The 19,210-nt window shown below is 30.9% G+C and overlaps 1 protein-coding gene and 1 long non-coding RNA gene across 2 annotated transcripts; both read right to left on the minus strand.

The window, feature by feature from the left end:
- Nucleotides 1-3,232: 3,232 nt before the first annotated feature.
- Nucleotides 3,233-15,621, minus strand: LOC103840287. The gene is made up of 2 exons (XR_627594.2): nt 6,065-15,621; nt 3,233-5,979 (listed from the first exon to the last, which is right to left on the minus strand). It is a non-coding gene; the product is annotated as an uncharacterized LOC103840287 (long non-coding RNA).
- A 1,933-nt stretch (nt 15,622-17,554) lies between these two features.
- On the minus strand, nt 17,555-19,210 carry LOC103840288 (probable purine permease 4). Its single transcript, XM_009116784.3, has one exon. It carries the CDS (start codon nt 18,975-18,977, stop codon nt 17,802-17,804), a length of 1,176 nt encoding a protein of 391 aa, XP_009115032.1. The 5' UTR covers nt 18,978-19,210; the 3' UTR covers nt 17,555-17,801.

Below are 19,210 nucleotides of genomic sequence, written 5' to 3' on the forward strand. Positions count from 1 at the left end.
TTTTAACAAGGGACTGGTTAGTCCGAATTCTTCACGTGTATAGGGAAGCAAATCACTTGGCTGATGGTTTGACTCACCTTGCTTTTTCTTTTCCGTTTGGGTTTCATAGATTAGATACTGCACCTTTGGATGTTGTTAGTCTTTTGAGAGAAGATGTGGATGGACCTCTACGGCCTCGACAAGTTCGTTTGTAGTTTGAAGTTTTTTATTAAATAAATACTGGGAGTCCTTTTCTCCCAGTTTCCTACCAAAAAAAAAAATATGTGCAAGTTGTTTCAGGTATACATCTACTTAAATACATGAATTCTATGTATCATGAATATGTCATATGTGTAATACTGTTTTAAAAATGTGTATCAAGGTTTCTGTTTTAGTGCTTATATTATTCCATTTGTGAGGTAAGATTTTGCATTAATGTAAATGTGCAAGCTGTTTTCAGATATATCTCTACTTAAATACAGGAATCTACTTTTTCTTATTTTGTAGTATCATGATTAATGTGTAATAGTGTTTTAAAGAAATGTATTAATGTGTATGCAAAACAATACGTTCGCTGATTGTCACGTATTATATTGCATTTAGATTCAATCGTTTATACTAATTCCTAAAATATGCATATATCAGTTTTAAAGCAGTTACAATGATAATATCTGTGTGGGTTTCTCAAGAATGAAAAAATTAAAGTAATAAAAAAAAGGATGAGTTTCTTTCACGGAAGACTTTAAAATGTTTTGAGAAATTGGTTCTAGAGATGTTAATATGTTAGTGGATGATATTAATTAATCTCATCAAAAAGATAGTAAATTTCTTACTTTTTTTCAATGAATGTTAAATTTATTTAACAAGAAAACATTTTTCCAATTAGTGTTACTTTAGCTGAAAGAAAAAAAAGGAGAAAAAGAAAGAATAGGAATATGCCCATCATAAAAAAAAGAAAACCATGTTTCGGTTCTGACTTGTTTGTCAATTATTTTGATGAGAGTCGACAGATTGCTTGGTTCTTCACCATGACTTCCTCTATTCGTTAGTTCCATATGGTACCTTAACATCTTCCTAATTTTTGAGGAAAACTCTAGTTTTCATTCTTGAGAGAACAGTTGTTTCTGTATATTAGTGTTAGAACATCTCCAATGCGGGTTCTCTCCATTGAAATTCTTAATATATATATTATGTATATATATGTATGTATATACTCCATCCGTTCTTTAAAGTTACATATTATAAAGAAAAAAATTATTTCAAAAAGATCCATTTTTTACATTTTCAATATATATTTTATTAACTAATTACAAACTTTAAAAAATTTAGCTAAATTTTTATTGGCTTAAAATTATGAAAAAAGATAAACACACAAAAATATGAAAATTTAATGTATTTTATTAAAACGTGTAAAACATCTAGAATATATAACTTTAAGAAACAGAGTGATTATTATGTATGGATAAATAATTTTGGGGTCCACAATTATTGTAAAACCCCATAAATAAAAGTTCTTACAAATTCTTAATATATTTTTTTAAGAACTTTTACCTATGAGATTCCACAAAAATTGTGGACTCCACAATTATTTATACATATAATATATATATATATATATATATATATATATATATATATATATATATATATATATATAACACATATATTAAGAATTCCAATAGCAAGAACCCCGATACATACATATTAAAACAGCCGTAATCTGTCAAATCATTGCGACAGAAAAATTGAGAGAGAGAGAGCGAGTAGACAGTTTTTAATGTCTGATTCGATGGTTGATGAGTCTTTATGTATCTATCCTCTAAACTTGCAGAGGAACCCTGTTTCCAACGTTGAGCTATCGCTGGTCATCTTCAATTCTCATGGTTCATTTGTGGTACGTGTTACGCTCCATTACTGTAATATCCAAATACAAGCATTGACATTTTATTGGGCGTTTTTTTTCCATTTTATTCTGATTATTTCCGTTTTCGTAGGTTGCTTGGTACAAAGGAGTGGCTGGACAAGAGATGTTGATATTTTCTTGCATTGGCCAAACGTCCATACAATTCGCTGGCGGTGGTTTCAGTGAAGCCGCCACAGCCGAAGGTCTTGCCGAAGCATTGATGGTGGGTAACTTTATCCTTAATCATCTATGACGCAGCTAGATATACATATGTTTAGGACACTGTCCCTCAAGCAACTTTTGACTAGTTTAGTTGCTTGGGCTCATTGTATTTAATGATGTTTCTGTCAGAGATGTTAAGATCCTTAAACCTCACGTTTTTTTCTGTCTTTCATGACGCAGATGTTTCCTCCTCCTTCAGGCCAAGCTCAACTAAGTAACGTATCTGAGAAGAAACCTTTGAACGTTGTTCCCCGTCTGATCATTAAGAAGACAACTAATCTCATCCCATTCTCTTGTATAATGCAAAGATAGCAGTTTCTGAGTTAAGTTTCACCAGACTTCCTCTGAGAAGGAACATTCACAGAGCAGGTGGCTACGGGTTTCAGTCTTTAGTTGAGCACAACTTGCAGGTGATTTGTGTTTCACTGTGATATTCGATCACCTGTCGGGAGCCGGTTCTTGATGGCAATCCATGTTGTGAATGAATACTTCGGAGTGTTGTAATTAAGAGAGCCAAATTCCTTTGTACCATTCCACTTTTGGATGCTCTGTTCGAGTCAAGTTTCATGTCGATTGGTTCCTTGTAAGAGTCTTCTCCATTTTTTTTTTCATAATCTAAGATCTTCTTCGCTTTGTAATCCTCTGATCCGGAGATTCTCAATCTCTTCTTACAGTTATCACTTTATGACTGACTATTTTAAACTATTAAAATATATATACAGTATATGCGAAAGTCAAATGGGTCTATGGTGCTCTAAGTTATTAACAGAAAATGTCTAAATATTTCTTTTTTACGTTTGCATTCTATATTATGCAATTCAAGTTTTAAATTACAACTTGTAAATTGTGCTAAAATAATTAATTAAATGCAATTATATTTTGAGATTTAAACTCATCAAACATTCTGAATTTTATTAAAGCTTGGGCTTTAGTCGCCAAATATTATTAACATTTTGGAGGTACCACATTTCTAAATTTCTCTTTGGTCTGGTGGTCTGTTAACTTGTCTTGTTTTCCTACATATGTAGAGTTTGATTGCTTCGTTTTGTATCCGATTAAGTTTTCTTTTAATAATGATTGCAAGTAAATGAGTGGTAACGGATACGATTGCTTTTAATAGAATCTTTGTTTTTTTTATAACAGCAATTTTATTTATACTAAATGTGATAGTACATAGTCTTCATGTAGGAGATTAGTAATCCCTTTTGGTACATAGTAATGAAAATTGAATGAGTTCATGTTGGGTAAGATAGTTTTTGCTAATCGATCAGCCGGTTTATTGCCTTCCCTTTTGATCCACTGAAATGTGATATCTTCAAACTTCTGCTCCCACCATCTTATCTCTCTTGTCCAATTATAAACATTAAAATGTAGAGTCTTCTTATTGATGATGTCAATAGCTTTTCTGCAGTCACTCTCTATAATAATCTTACGAAACCCTTGAGTCCAACAGTGTTGAATAGCCATAAGTATAGCCTGTAGTTCTCCTTCCAATGCTGTACCGACCTTCGTACCTCGTGCCTGTACTGCTCCCTTATACAGACCTTCTTCATCACGATATAACCAACCTTCAGTAGCCTCTGTGTTCTCATTTCGGAATGAACCATCTACATTACACTTAATCCTCCCATTTGTTGGCAAACTCCATCTTCTTATTTCCTCGCATTCCTGATTCTGTCTGATAGTTGTTGCACGACCCCTTCCATCATTCAAATCAATCCCTTTCCATTCTTGGGCATCATCTTTCGCATATCTCAACACGGTTTTCCAATGCATATTTTTCTTTTGGAATATAAGCTTATTCCTACTCTTCCATATATCCCATAATAACCATATAGGAAGGTTTTGGAAGTGCACTAACCTTGATGAAGAAGCAAACTCCATACACGCTTTTACTTTTGTATCAAGCAATTCATTTGGATCATCAAAAACAGGATTTGCTACACCAGATGCTCTCCAAATTTGTTTCGCATATGGACAGGTGAAGAATAGATGTTCTTCTGTTTCTTCCTCCAAGTAACATCTTTTACATATTGTATCATTTGTAATATGTCTCCTTCTCAGATTATTTCCAGTAGCTAAGCTTCGAGATAGCAATTTCCAAAGGAAATGTTGCACCTTCGATGGAGTCTTAGTCTTTCATACCTTTTGCTTTAAATTCACATTTCCATATGTTGGTGGAATGCAATTTTGGTTCGGGAGATGTGTTGCGAGCCAATACCCCGACTTGACTGTATAAATCCTATCCTCATTGTAATGCCATCCATACAGATCTTGATGCGCTTTAGATCTGAGTATCTCTAAGTTCCATTCCTGGCTCCCTTCCTTCATATAACTCTGTACTTTGATGTTATCACAAACTACTTCTCTCGATCTTGGTGGTCTAGGAGGATGCAACGGTAACCATGAATCCTTCCACATATCTGTATGGGATCCATCTCCAATAATATATCTCATCCCTTTAATAATAAAGTCCTTACCATGTAATATAGACTTCCAAGCGTAAGACGCTTTCTTTTTCAGCTTAGCATCAAGGATATTACCTTCTGGGAAGTATCTTGCTTGAAGTACTCTCGCCATAAGACAATTCGGGTTTTGCATGATTCTCCATACTTGTTTAGCCAATAAGGCTTGATTGAAAGCTGCAAGGTCCTTAAATCCAAGCCCCCCTTCTCGCTTAGGAATACAAATTCTGTTCCAGCTATACCAGTGTAGCCCTTTCTTATCCCCCGAGCCCCACCAGAAGTGAGCTAGCACAGCATTTATCTCATTACAGACTTCCTTTGGCAGTCGAAATATGTTCATTGAGAAAATAGGCATTGATAGTGCTACTGCTTTAAGTATATAGAACAATAAATATAGAGAGTAAATATATAAAAATTTAGTCTACGCTCTCCAATTATTTATTGTATTCTACTAATTCAAAATTGACCATTTTTAATTATCTATGTTTTCTATTGTTCACTGGCTGTTGCTAGAATTGTTATATCTCTCGTTTTAATGTTTACTTTTAAAAAAAAAAACTAAAGTTCAACAAAATTATTTATGTTGGGATATGTTTCATAAGTTATTAAATGTATTGTCTATAATATTAATAGAACATGAACTAGTTAAAACACTTGGTTATTCAAAACTTTTGAATAACTATGAAAAAAATTTGAAAAACAATTATTGATATTTATGTACTTTTAAAAAAAAAAAATTTAATAATGTTAAAAATGTAAAAAAAAAATTTATAATTAAGGGGAAACATTTTTTGAATGTGCTTTAGGCACCACCGGACTCGGCACTGGGTATACATGCATGCTGTCTCAAAAACAACGGGGTCTTTTTACATATGAAACAGAATTGTCATATTTTTAATGGAAAAATATGTAAGTAACCCCACGACATAGCTGGTTCTTTAATCCAACCGCATAGTTTGTGGTTAGAAAGTTTCAGACATTTTTGGTGGCACAAATTGTAGTAGTTTATGAATTAGTTTCTTGCCACTGCATGTTGATTTGAATGAAAAGCAGAAAAAGACCCGTGCAGTAATTAGGTTGTTGCATCTTTGACATTGATTACAGTAGTATCTAACTGCAACAAAATCAGGAAAATCTTTTAAGTTGGTCTTTAACAGAAAAAGCTCTAAGACTTCAAACAACTTAATTCATCTGATAACAAGAAGTTTTTCTTTATACTTGCACGCAAAAGCAAACCCATGAAAAAAAAGGTTACACATATGAAAATGGGATATATTTAGTAGTTAAGATTTTCATTACGATAGTGAGAAAAACTTCGCAGAGATGGCAGCAAGAGCTGCATTGAACCCAACAGAGATTTCCCAGATGTATCCTCTTTTCTTTAGCTGTAAATCAGCCATGGACCACCTTCTGAATTTGATCAATGATCAGAAAGAGAAAAAAAATTGCAGAAAATTAAAGTGTTTTCATGAATCTCTTTGGGTTCTAATCATACCTTTGATTTGTCGCAGTTTCCCCGTTTCATTTCTCCTTAGGCTACAGATTGGATCAAAATCTCAAATTGGAGAAGAAGAAGAAGAAGGCAAGTTAAACATTTGGGTGAATTTCAGGTTTACCACTTTTTATGGTACCATTCATCTTTACCACCATTGAAATGATATTTTCAAAAATATTTTCTTCATTAAGGGGCAAAGATTTTTATACTCTTGTTATATATATATATATAACAAATTAAATAAAATATTAAAAAAAATATTTTTTTATGTTTTCGAATTATAAATATATTTTTGAATTTCTTTTTTGAATTTTTTTTTAGTTGTTTTTTTCTTTTTTTCAAAATTTCTTTTTGAAAATCAAAAATTCTGTTTGAAACTATTTTTTAAAAATTTTATATTTTTAAGTATTTATTTATATATTTATTAGAATCATAAATTTTACATTGTAAAGGCTTTACCCCACCCCTCAACTTTCAACTTTAAGTCTAGATTAATTAATCCTAAAAAAATAAATATATTTTACCTTTCGTTAAAAATGAGGATAAAAATCGTTTGCGTAAACATTAAAAGTGGTAATATGAATATAGTATTTGTAATGATCAAACCAAAATGATGTCTGATATCTGAAGTAGCTTTAAAGAATATATGTTAGCTGGCAGGGTTATAAATTTAAGCTGTGTTGTCACCAAAGTAGGATTCTCGTCTGCACCATGCCACCAGGGTCAAAATAGCAGCTATTTTCTCATTCAAATCAAAACCATATATAGTAGAAAACGTGGACATGACTTAGAGTATATACTCCTAAAACCATAATAATACGTTATTTTAATTACAAGTCTGTGAAGGGCGTGACTGTATATAGACGAGACCATTGTTATTGTTCCCAATTCAAACCATTTTGTGAGTAATCCTTCAAGCATATAGTCTCGTTTATTGGACTGATGCAGTTCCTAGTTAATCTGTGCTTTCTAGTTTAGTTTTGATACTCAAATATTCTTTTAAAAGAATTCATTTGCAGTTTTGCACTCAGCCAGAGAACTGAAATGAAACCCGTAACGTAATGTAACGGAAAGAACGAACAAAACGAGGCGTATATTACGGAAATACATGCACTTCCAAAGCCCAAGCTAGACAAAATATTATTTCACCAACTGCTATTTATATTTTACGGGACGCCAAAATGTCAAAAGGAAAAATAACACGTAAAAGATTGTTTGTGACACCTTATTATAGTTTTTTTGGAACAAATCCTTATTATAGTTATTAAATTATATTTCCGAAAAAAAAATCGATCATTCTTTTCCAGTACACATTCATGGACCACGACTTGATAAATGATAAAACTGTAGGTTCAAGCTGTAGGTTCAAGGTTGTATTTTTTGTTTATAATTAATCAAATCCCAGATTTCTTAATCATGTAAAATAAGAAGATACAAGGAAAAGAAAACACAAAAGTTAGAATTGATGATGCCACTAATATTAGACATTATGTGGGGGAATAATGAAGAGTAGTTGGTGAAAAGTGAAAACCTTCCTATGTCTTCCACATAATCATTTCATCATTGGAAGCTTGTGGGGCAAAACTTTTTTAAATGATTGATCTTATTTGCATCTCTAGTCGCGATATGAACATTACTAATATTCATTCTTAACTACATTTTCCTATAAATTATTAGAATTTGATGTAAGAAAGAAAGAAGGCGGCACACTTTGCTTTAGAGGTCGAAGAGAATTGGCTAGGGTCCTATATAGGTACATTTATATCGTTGTTTTAGTTTTGCTTTATGCTTAAGGAGGCGATAGAACTACAATGTTTTCGTCACAATTACTACAAAACTAATTGTATATATGTATCCTAATTGGATTATGGATATCCGAAGTCGTGCTTCGCTTGTCTTCTTTTAGTCTGCGGTAGTACTTATCTTTTTATTTATGTAACAAAAAGAACCTTAGATTTGAGATGTAGAAATAGCATCTACACCTAACCTTTTGAATGTGATATTTATGGGCCCGATATTTATTCATTGAAAAAAATTATTTATTAGGAATATATATCCCACATCGAGAATTCGAAAATACATTAAATAATATATAAAGGGTTAGGGTCAATCCACTAATCACCAATTGGTAAGTTGGAATTCCATAATAAACCCAAATCTATCATGGTATGAGAGTCCATATCCTAAATACCCTAAATTCCTAATTAAAATTAAAACTAACCCTTCTGATAGGGTATAAAGATCGTGATTAACCCTTCCAACCGGGTATAAAAGTTCTGTTAAAGTCGTTCGACCGAGTATAAATGTCCTAAAGTTCTGAGATTTCTGGATGATAAGAGCCATCATCTCAAAGAGGATATTATGGATATATATCCCACATCGGAAATTGTAAGAGATATTAAGTAATATATAAAGGGTTATGATCAATCCACTAACCATCAATTGGTTTTAAGTTGGAAGCCCATAATAAACCCGAATCTAACATCATTGAAATTTATTGTGAATTTAATATACATAACCTTCTGATAAACTCAACAGATTATCAAGATATTGTACCAAAAGTTTTAGTAGTGAGGGATCACTTCAAATATGTATTGTGTAGACTGAGGAGTTATGTATGCACTTGTTCATTGGTCAATCCAGCGATCATCAAATAATATCTCTACTTTGGTTTGATTTATCAATCCTACGACTCTGTAAATTTAAAATTAGTGTTTGTAGCTGAGTTAATTTGTTATCTTTTAATCATTCCACCATACAGTATATTAAAAGAAATACGACGCTTCTACTATACGGTTATGAATGTTTAACCAATATAAATGTAAGACTATGTAATGTAGAATGCGATTCCCAAAGATTAGTATGATTGATCTTTAGGAACACACAAGATACTGATGCTAATACATACTCATTCCACGCCCCAAATATTGGAATTGCATTGTTTTTATGGAATCTTTAATTTTTAAATGTACCTAATTTTGGTTCTTGATTAAGCACAACCATAGGTACCAAATCCGTTATGAGTTTTGATGTAGTTTGCTATGATAATAGACGTGTGAACCTCCTAATTACAGCTCAAATTTGGATCTATAATCTTTGGAGCTTATCCCTCTGTAATCCCAAAACCTAAAACAACGCAAAGGGCATTTTCAATGAACCTTTTTTTTAATTTGAAGTATCGATTTAGTTAACTCCTCTTTAACTTTCTTTTAGTTGCTTAATGCGTAATTCATTACCTCCGCACTTACGATAATCATGGCCCCATTTCTTTAATCACCCCAAAAGTCCATTCCATGTATTCTCAGCTCTTTTGAAAATATTCCATTAGGCATAAGATAATCTTATAGTATTATATAAAAATATGGTTTATCTAAACATTTTTAACATCGACAAATATGGATCGACGAGTTTCATGCTTGTCCAACGTCTATAGGTTCAATCTACGATATACAAGTCAACTTCAATTTACCCTCTTTTTTGGACAATGATTAATATACCTATACAAACAAAATTGAATAAACTTTGTCTTTTCTGTTGATGAATTTTGTTTTGGGAGATCTATTTGAATAATTTGTGGTCAATCTACAGACCGCAAGAGATTACACAATTCTAACAGAATAGGGTTGCAACAAATATAGATTTAGAAGCACATATATAATGTGTGAATCAAGGAAGTACCAACAGCTAGATCTTAATTGCTATTTCTAGGGATTATGCTCAGTCTCACACTTATAGAGAGAGTCGCTTTTTCGGTGACTCTTTTTACCGTCTCTCTTCCTTTGTTAATATTTGACTACCAGATAATACATATATGATATCTAAGTCGTTTGTTTTTACTTGTTTTATAATCGTAGGGTACTAGTGAGGCAAATCGAACATTAATACTTGGAGCATGTAGAGCGACGGACATTTGTTAAACGGTTATAGTAAATTCATTTATGTGAGATTATGAGATATTAAATTATATGTGTGCACTGTAAAGTCGTATTTATATAATGGAAACATACATAACCCTACATTGGGGTCATAACTTCGATTCAATTTGTCACTGAATCAAGAGGAACAAAATTTTGGATTTTGTGGGTCTAAAATATTCACAAGGGCTTACAATATTAGTGAAGGGTCATAACCTTATTTAAAACGCAAAAGGATAATAAGAATAAAACAATCTTTTTCAAACGAAAGTGCCCCAAGAAAAATACAAAAACAAAAGGAGCATTAGGGAGACAATGTTAGTAATCTACACCGAGTTAATGCCAAGCTGCATCATCATCAATTAAGCATGTCTCTTCTTTATTTCACCCATTCAATTTTTATTTTATTAATCTCACTCTCTCTCTAATTAATCAAGATGATCATCCTTTATTAACATGAATTTTAGAGATCGTGATCACTTCTTTTTATTTTTGGGTATGTTGTGACCCATAAACGACAACACTTTTCCTTTTTTAGGTTTTATAATTTTCTATGGGAATGGTCCAATTGGATGTAACAAGTACATTGAAATTATGTTTTGTCTGATGTCATCATTTATAATATTCATCGCAGTTTCAGGCAATTGTAAATCTAATATATTAAAATTGAAATACAAATCTAATATATTAAAACCGAAGTACAAATATAGATTAACCCTTAAAATTTCAATTTAATTACACTTAAATATCACTGAAGTAATAACTTCTCCTTATTTTTGTATTAATTGTTTTCTTTCAAATTAAATACATAATTTCCTAAATTGAATGCATAAAAAAATCAATATAAATCTCTAACTCACAGCTTCCTAAATAAATTGAACAAAGATTTCAATATAATTATTTTACTTACGCATTGCACATAAAATTATAAATTTTAATATACATCAGTATAAACACAAAATATAATATATCATCATTTGTCTCTTTGATGACCAGACCTCCCCCACATAATTCTTCTTCCTTGCCAATATTGATTTTTGTCCTTTTCTTAAACTTAAATGGGTCTGTAAATACATTAAAAATTATAAGGGTTCTATTAATGCAATAAAACACGTTAATGCACATCAATATTATACATAAATGGGTTCTCTTTGCAAAGATCCATCAACGTAACTCTTCTTCCTCAAAATTCTATGCACTAGATCATATATAACATTAATTTTTATAATTTAATGATATTTGGAATTATTTTATTCATTTACAAAATTTATTACATAATTTTTTAAACTTTAAGACATTAAAAATTATCATTATTTATTTAAAATAAATGAAAAGGTAAAAAACCACACAAAATCAATTTATATAATATATAAATAAAATATAAAACAATCTATTAATGTATTATAAGTAGATTATTTTCATATAAATATAAATCCAACTGCTGACAAAAAAATAATATAAACCCGATCTATATATATAAAGTACACATTTTTCCTTCTTCTGAAAAGTGGCATGGGGGTTTGCTGCCACATGTTCTCTTTTATTTTTTCATCAAAATTCACATGTTTGTTATATTAAAAAATTACCTCTATATATATAAACTAGACATTTTCCATTCTTCTGACAAGTGGCAAGGAGGTTTGCTGCCACGTGTCCTCTTTTATTTTTTTATCAAAATTCACATATTTGTTATATGAAAAAAATTACCGATGGAACTTGAATAATGCAAAAACTTAGAAAATTAGAATAAATAAACAAATAACAAAAGAAGGCAAAATTTTCGAATCTAATAGAATTTCTGAGAATTTTAGTTATCTAATCGTTCTCACACAAAGAATCATTATATGAAATTTGATAATTATTTTATTGGTCAGTAAAATTCAAGATGAAAAAAATAACTAAAATAATATTAATAATTTTAAATATTTAACTTATGAACAACTGAAAATAATATTAACTTTCACTATTTATTATTTTTTACTATTTTCTATTTTTTTAATTTATAAATTAAATATTTATTTTACTATTAAAAATCATAAAATAACTACACTAAGAAGAAGAAACTAGAGCACAACATATGGTCTAAACCTAAAACCTCCAGAACCACAAAAAAAAATGCAAAATTTCATAATAATACTAACTCAATAAAGGTCTGAAGCTGAAAAGAGATTAAGAATGAAGACTAAATTACCTCATCTTACCATAGAGTGTTTTAGCTAAAATAATTAGAAGTCAGAAAAAAGCAAAAAGATAAAATCTGAGACAAAGCAATCCTCTGAACACAAATGTGTGTGATATAGTACCAACGCAAAGAACCAAGAAAGCGAGTCAGAAGAAAAAAAATAACCAAAACACCAAAGTGAGTACGAAGTTGAAAGGCACATGCCTAAAACCCCGAAAGGCCAGCCACCAGCGAAGAGGTAAGAAGCACCTCACAAACTAAAACAAGACGTCCATGCCAGCGAAGAACCACAAAACTCTGGATAAAAAGGACCAAAGCTCCATAAACTAACTCCGTACACCTATACCAAGGGAAACATGGAAAGAAAAGAAACAACCTGAGGGAGTGAGAATGGAAGCCAACCACTGAGAAACCTGAGCTCAAGCTTGATACCATAAACAACCTTCCAAGCCTAGTCTGCATACATAGAGGAAAACACTATCCAAACTTAGAGTGGCAAACATGGCAGAAATGAGAGCTACTAGAGACGCGGCAGCAATGAAAACTGCAACGAGATGAGAGAACAGCGAGGGAAAGGAAAACAAAATGAAATTAGCAAAGAGTAGAGCCGTACTCAAGCTATGAAAGAGAACAAAAAAGTTAGATCACGAAAAAAAACTTTAAAACCAAGACGAGCAGAGACTATCGACGTCAAGCGAACGACGCCTAAACTCTGACCCAACCCAAGAAGATGCAGTCTACAATATCAACCTAAATTTAAGGATGAAGAGGAGCTTTAGTTTTCTGGTAAGTTTTAGTTTTAGTTTTCTGGTAAATCGGTCAAAGGAGGAACGTGAGACGATGAAGAAAAAACCTAAAATTCTTCATTGGGTTTGACCATAATTTTTCTAAAAGCCCCACTGAGATATGAGACTGGGTTTGACAATTAGTTTTATAAAAGCCTAAACCTTGAGATGATTAAAAACCCAGTCCAGCCAAAGTAATAAAAGCAGACGGAAGCATCATGACGCGCGAGAAGGAAGAAAGAGCGTGAGGAACACCGATACACTACCAAGCCGCCAAGTGTTTAAAAACGCCCCATCCTCTTTGGTGATGTGGAAAGCTGTGAGCAGAGCACACGTCTACTTTATATATATAAGATTTCTTCGTTGAGAGTCTTGTAGAAATAATATCTTTTAATCCGTTTCAGTTTTATCACACTTTCAATTTATCTTTAAATGCTGCTTATTGTTAGAAAGGTCTCTAACCAACAAGGTCAAACTAATCAACTAACTAGATGGACTATGATCCGAAATATAAGTTTTTGGGAGTTTGAGATTATCTAAAAAGTTGTTAAGAAATAGATTATTTGAAATAATGGCAGTTCATGAAAAGTAACGGATAGTAATGAATTATTTAGTAGATTGGATCCTAATCTCTTCGTAATAAAATGAGAAAACTAGAAAAATGGGATACTCAAAAGTTTTTTTTTTTGTAAGCTGCAGGAGACGTTAGTCCCCTACTTTTTATTTAAAATATAAAAAATTACATGCAAATCTGCCGAGGTCTCGATACCCCATTAATATCCTCAGAAACCCCATTAGGTCTCGATACCCCATTAATACCCCATTAATATCCTCAGAGACTTTAAGACTTTAAAACTAGAAAAATGGGATACTCAAAAGTTGGGTTTGTCTCTTTAAGACTTTATGTAAATTTATTGTCCCATTAAGATTTTAATCTTTGTTAATACAATTATACCTTTAAATTAATCTAAATTAAATTAAGATATTCTCTTAGATAACCATTTTTAGTTTATTTTCACAAAATAGACTTTCAAGGAAGAAAATGAACAAAAAAAAGATTTATTGAAAGGTAAATATGTATTTATACCCTTAGGGTTAATTAATCTAATACTTAGGGTTTAGAGTTAAGGGGTTGGATTTTGAGAGTGAATTCAAATTTTTTTTTAAAAAAAAAATTAAAATTTTCAAAATAAAAAGAGACAATTTTGGTCATTATATTTTTTGAGATCTATTTTTATGAAAAAAACTTAAAAATGACTATTTGAGAGAATTGCCCTTAAATTAATTTAAAAAATATATAATATTTTCCTTTGTTTTAATAAAAAATTGTTAAGTAAAAAAAGGTAAAATAGAAAAAGGTAAAAATAGAAATATGAAGACGACTAAGATTATCTCCAAAAGACACTAACTCCAAATATGAAGTTTTTTGCTCTCTAAAAATGAATTTCAAAATTTTAAATTTGAAGTCTTGAAAAGTGAAATTCTATATTTGAAGTTTCATTACTAAAAACTTTAAATTTGATGTTTGCATTTTGATCCTTACAATTACACATCACATTTATAATTCTAAAATATTTTTTCATTTATCGTTTTAATCCTTACAAAAATTTATATCTCATAAATATTTTAACTTTTATATAAATTTAAGTTTTATACATAAAATTTTAAAAAAACTTTAAAATAAAATTTAAAAATATTTTTAGACTAGATTTAGAAAACAACAATAAACAAACGAAACTTAACAAAAAAAACTTTTAAGAAAATATATGAAAACATAAATATCACACAAATTTAAATATTACAACAACACCAATAGTCAGGTAAATTTGATTTGTAACCTCCAAAATCTCCAAAATATTGTCCAAACAAATTTTGTGTAACAAAAAAAAAAGGTTGTGGATGTTGTTTTTTCGTACATTTTTTTCTTGTTCAGATCGAATGTATTAACCAGTATTAATATCATCGATAGAAGTTAAGTCTTTTAGAAATATTTTATTTTCTTCTTTTTCTTTCTTTTTCAGATCTAATGTATGTGCAAATATTAATATTATCCGATTTTAACAATATTTAGTTCATAATTTTCAAATTAAAAAAAAAGAGTAACTTTTACTTTGAAATGCACTAGCTGATCATATATACATTTTGAAATAATTTTATGAAATAATATGGTATTTTGCTTGAAGTTTAATATTAATTACGTATTTCTTTTTAAAATTTTATATTTTAATATAACATTTTATTAATTAATATTGTTGTAATACATTTATATATGTGCTAGTTTTTTACAAAAAGTATGAATTTAAATTAATTATGACATATATACTTAGAGATATTTACTGACCGTCGACCGACATAATTATTCATCACAGTTTCACATAATTTATTTTCACATTACTCATTAGTTCCAATATAATTTATACTATTAAAGGAGGATCTCATAATTACCTAAGCCTGTCTTTTCTTTTACTAACATTGCATGTTTCATTAAGGGCAATCAAGTAATATTAATAACGCATCTATATTGGGTCATTATTTTCGGATCCAGCCCACATCAAATCTCTCTTGGGCCATTTGGGTCTATTAAAAAATCAGATTCAATTCTCACTTTTTTTTTTCTTTTGGGCATTGAGTCCAAATTCAAATAATTTTTTTCAACTATTCCTAATTATTATTATTTTTTTTCTTTTCTTAATATAATTTAAGCATTCATAAAAATAATTGAATTTTTTTATTGCAAAATATAAATCTTTATTAAAAGTATATAATTTTTGTAATTAAAATATTAATCACATAATAAAATTAATTTATCAGAGTTATACCAACTTAATTCATTAAAAAATAAAGTTTAATTTTTTAAACATAAATAGTCATTTAAAATGAAATATGATAAATAAAGATAAAAATTTTAAGTCTTTTATAAAATAAAACACAAATATATGAAAATGTGACATTTACTAAATATTTGTCAATTGAAAAAAAAAACAAAAATAAACTCGCACTTTGAAAGCGCGGATCAAAATCTAGTTTTTTTTAAAGTAAATAACGAGGATAGAGTTACAGAAAAAGGGAAGTACATAGAGAGGATAGATATTTGTGTTAAACGAAGTACTATAAATATTTTTATTTTGCCAACGAACTCGTCGCAAAACCCTCAAACAAAATGCAAAACATGCCGTAAACTGAGAGAAAAGGGCAAACTTGCTAACTCAACAACTCGCGAAGTTTCCTCTAGAAATAAACTGAAGCTAAAAGCATGTCCATCCAAAAATATTTTAATGTATATTTTAGTTCAAAATAATAAACAAATAAAAATAAGAGAGAAAAGTTATTTTTTGAATGGCAGTTACAAAAAGAGATATTTGAGATACTCAATATACATGTGTGAATGACAGTTTTTTCTTTAAAAACATCTCTATTATTAAAAGAGAAGTACCAATATAAATTACCCCTTAGTTTTCAAAGTTATTTACATTTGAATGCCACTGAAATAATAAATTTACCTACCTTTTAGTATTCTTGTCTTTTATAGTTTAATTAATGCATTTTCCTAAAATAAAGTATAACAAATTATGTTTATTTATTTAAAAAATATTTCCTATAATCTAGATAAACAATAAATTATACTTAATCAATGTCAAAAATATAACAAGATTTTATTATTACGGGGGTGATTATTTTTATTTTGGTATATTAACGACGTCTAAAAAACATAAAAGTGTTATAAATTACATAATATAAACCACAAAATTTTAAATAAGATATTAAATTATTTAATCGTATAAATCAAATATAAAAATAGATAACCATTTTATTTTACATTAAAATTTTGATCCATAAAAAATACATTTGCACGAACACACGAGTTATATTTTAAAAATATGGTTGTAACAGTTGACGGATCAAAAAAATAAAATAAAATTATTCATTATAAATTTTAAAATGATTGTGTTTAGAAATATATTAAATAATTATTTAGTATATATATATATATATAAATTTTAAAAACATATATTACCATTTATATAAGATAAATATTTTTTTTGCAAACCAAAAATGAATACCCGCGCGGGTGCGCGGGTCAAGCTCTAGTATTTTATTAAAGATCTATAGTAAAACAGCAATGCTTTTTGTTGAAACGGTTCTTTCTCAGTGAAAAATGCCCTAAAAGGAAGAAAAGAAAGCGAAGCAAACCATTTTATACTAGAGAATGTATTTTTTCTATTTGTTAAATGATTTCCTCCTGTAGAGTGTTGTGAAAAAATCATCATTATTTAGCTATGTGGACTACTTACCCTAAATCGCATAAATTGCAAAGATTATCTGAAATAATATACTATATTTTTAAAAAAATTGAAGAGCTAAATTTTTTGGAGTTTGATATTATTTTTGAAATAATGGCGATTGTTGAAAAAAATCTAGTGGCTATTAATGAATTATTTACTCGTTTCAAATCTTGTCTATTTGTAATAAAATCCGAGTACTGAAAGTCAAATTAAGATCTTGATTTTTGCTTTGCTATGTTTTTTGTTCTGTCAAATGAACCTTTTATAAAATTTAATATTACTAACTGGGAATAATAATGCGTAATTTCATACAATATATATAGAGATGACTATTGACCGACATTGAAACCCACTTAAAGGATTACATAATTAGTATTCATTGATAGATAATTCATAAATATAATTAAAAGAGGAAAAAAAAAACCTAAAAACAAAAACAAAAAAGCAGATGCATTACCTAAAAACAAAAATAAAAGTTGAGAAGAAAAAGAAAGAACACATAAAAGATACTACTTTTTAGTATTTGGCTTCCTAAAATTCATAACGGCTATCTCAATCACACATATATCATCATCAAACCCTTTCATCCGCCGCCGCCACGTCATCTTTAACCTTACCCATCTCCACCTCCATCTCTCCACCGTCTTCCACCGTCTTCATACCGGAATGTCCCTTCTCCTCCTCCTCCTTCTCATTCTTCTCATCCTTCTTCATCTTCACGTAAATCCCATATACATAAGACGAGAATCCCCAAATACATAGCACCGTCGACACAATCTTCACGCCGCCGAACGCATCGCCGTACACCACCACACCTCCAATCACATTCATAGCTAGTAACGCCGTCATGCAGATACCTCCGGTGATACCAGACGTCAAATAAACCATCCCTGACGTGGCCGCGAAACAGAGCTGCCATGTCACCACATTTGCAAAAATCGCAACTGTCCAGTAAACCGTCGGTCCTTTAGTGAAAACTTGGTTCGCTTCCTTAACCATTTCTTTAAACCCGCCGTCGAAAGCCATACCGATTGTGGCGAAAACCGTGGCAGAAAATTCCATAACCAGTTGCATCTCCATGACCATTGCGTAGCAATAAACGGACCTGTAGACCCTCTCCGTCACGGGCAGGTAGAGCGCGAAGAGTAAACCGGCCCCGATCGTGGATAAAAACCCGATGAAATATTTGGTTTTAGTTAAACCGGCCGGTTTATCTTGGCTCGAACCGAGAGCTAATAAAACAGAGCTTAACGTTAAGAGAACAACGCAGTTGAGATTTGAGAAAGTGACTTTCTGTTTCACTATGATCACGGACAAGATCAGAGTGAAGATGAGTTGTGTCGAGAGGAGAAGTGATGATGTGGACACTGGGAGGTACGAGGTACCCCATGAGAAGAGGAAGTTGTTGAAACCGAGGATGAGTCCGATTACGACGGAGAAGAGGAGATGGCGGTGTGTGAAGCGCGTGAAGGGACGGCGCTTAGTTGTTTTGAAGACGAAGTAAGGGAAGTAGATAAGCCCGAGGAGGAGTGGGAATCCGGCGGATTGGACCCACGTGGAGACCCACCGGCTCGAGCCACCGTGGACGAAGTAGTATTTCGCGAGGAGGCTCGAGGCGATGGAGCCGACGAAGAGGCAGCCATAAGTGGCGATGAGGAGGCCGAGGGATCGCTTGACCGGTGCTTTGACCAGGTTTTGTTGCTGTTCTCCTTCTTCTTGTTGATCTGCGTTTACTCGACCATCACTCATTTTTGTCTCTTTGTTTTTGATATATTTTGTTATCTCTATTTGTTTATTTGATTTGTAGATGTTATTTCAAATGAGAAGAGAAAGAAGAAAGAAGATGAAGATGAAGAGTTGAAAAGGTGAAGACGTTTTGGTAGAGGAATAGTGTCAGTGTCTAACCACGTAAACACTCACTCATGTGTATATATGGTGACCAATATGTTAATTTTGAATTAAAGATATTATTGCAAATTCAT

The sequence above is a fragment of the Brassica rapa genome, chromosome A09 (genome assembly GCF_000309985.2).
Source record: "Brassica rapa cultivar Chiifu-401-42 chromosome A09, CAAS_Brap_v3.01, whole genome shotgun sequence".
In the NCBI taxonomy this organism is placed as follows: Eukaryota; Viridiplantae; Streptophyta; class Magnoliopsida; order Brassicales; family Brassicaceae; genus Brassica; species Brassica rapa.

Excerpts from the sequence above, each read along its gene's own strand:
- LOC103840288 (XM_009116784.3), bottom strand. The coding sequence starts at position 18,977 with ATGAGTGATGGTCGAGTAAACGCAGATCAACAAGAAGAAGGAGAACAG.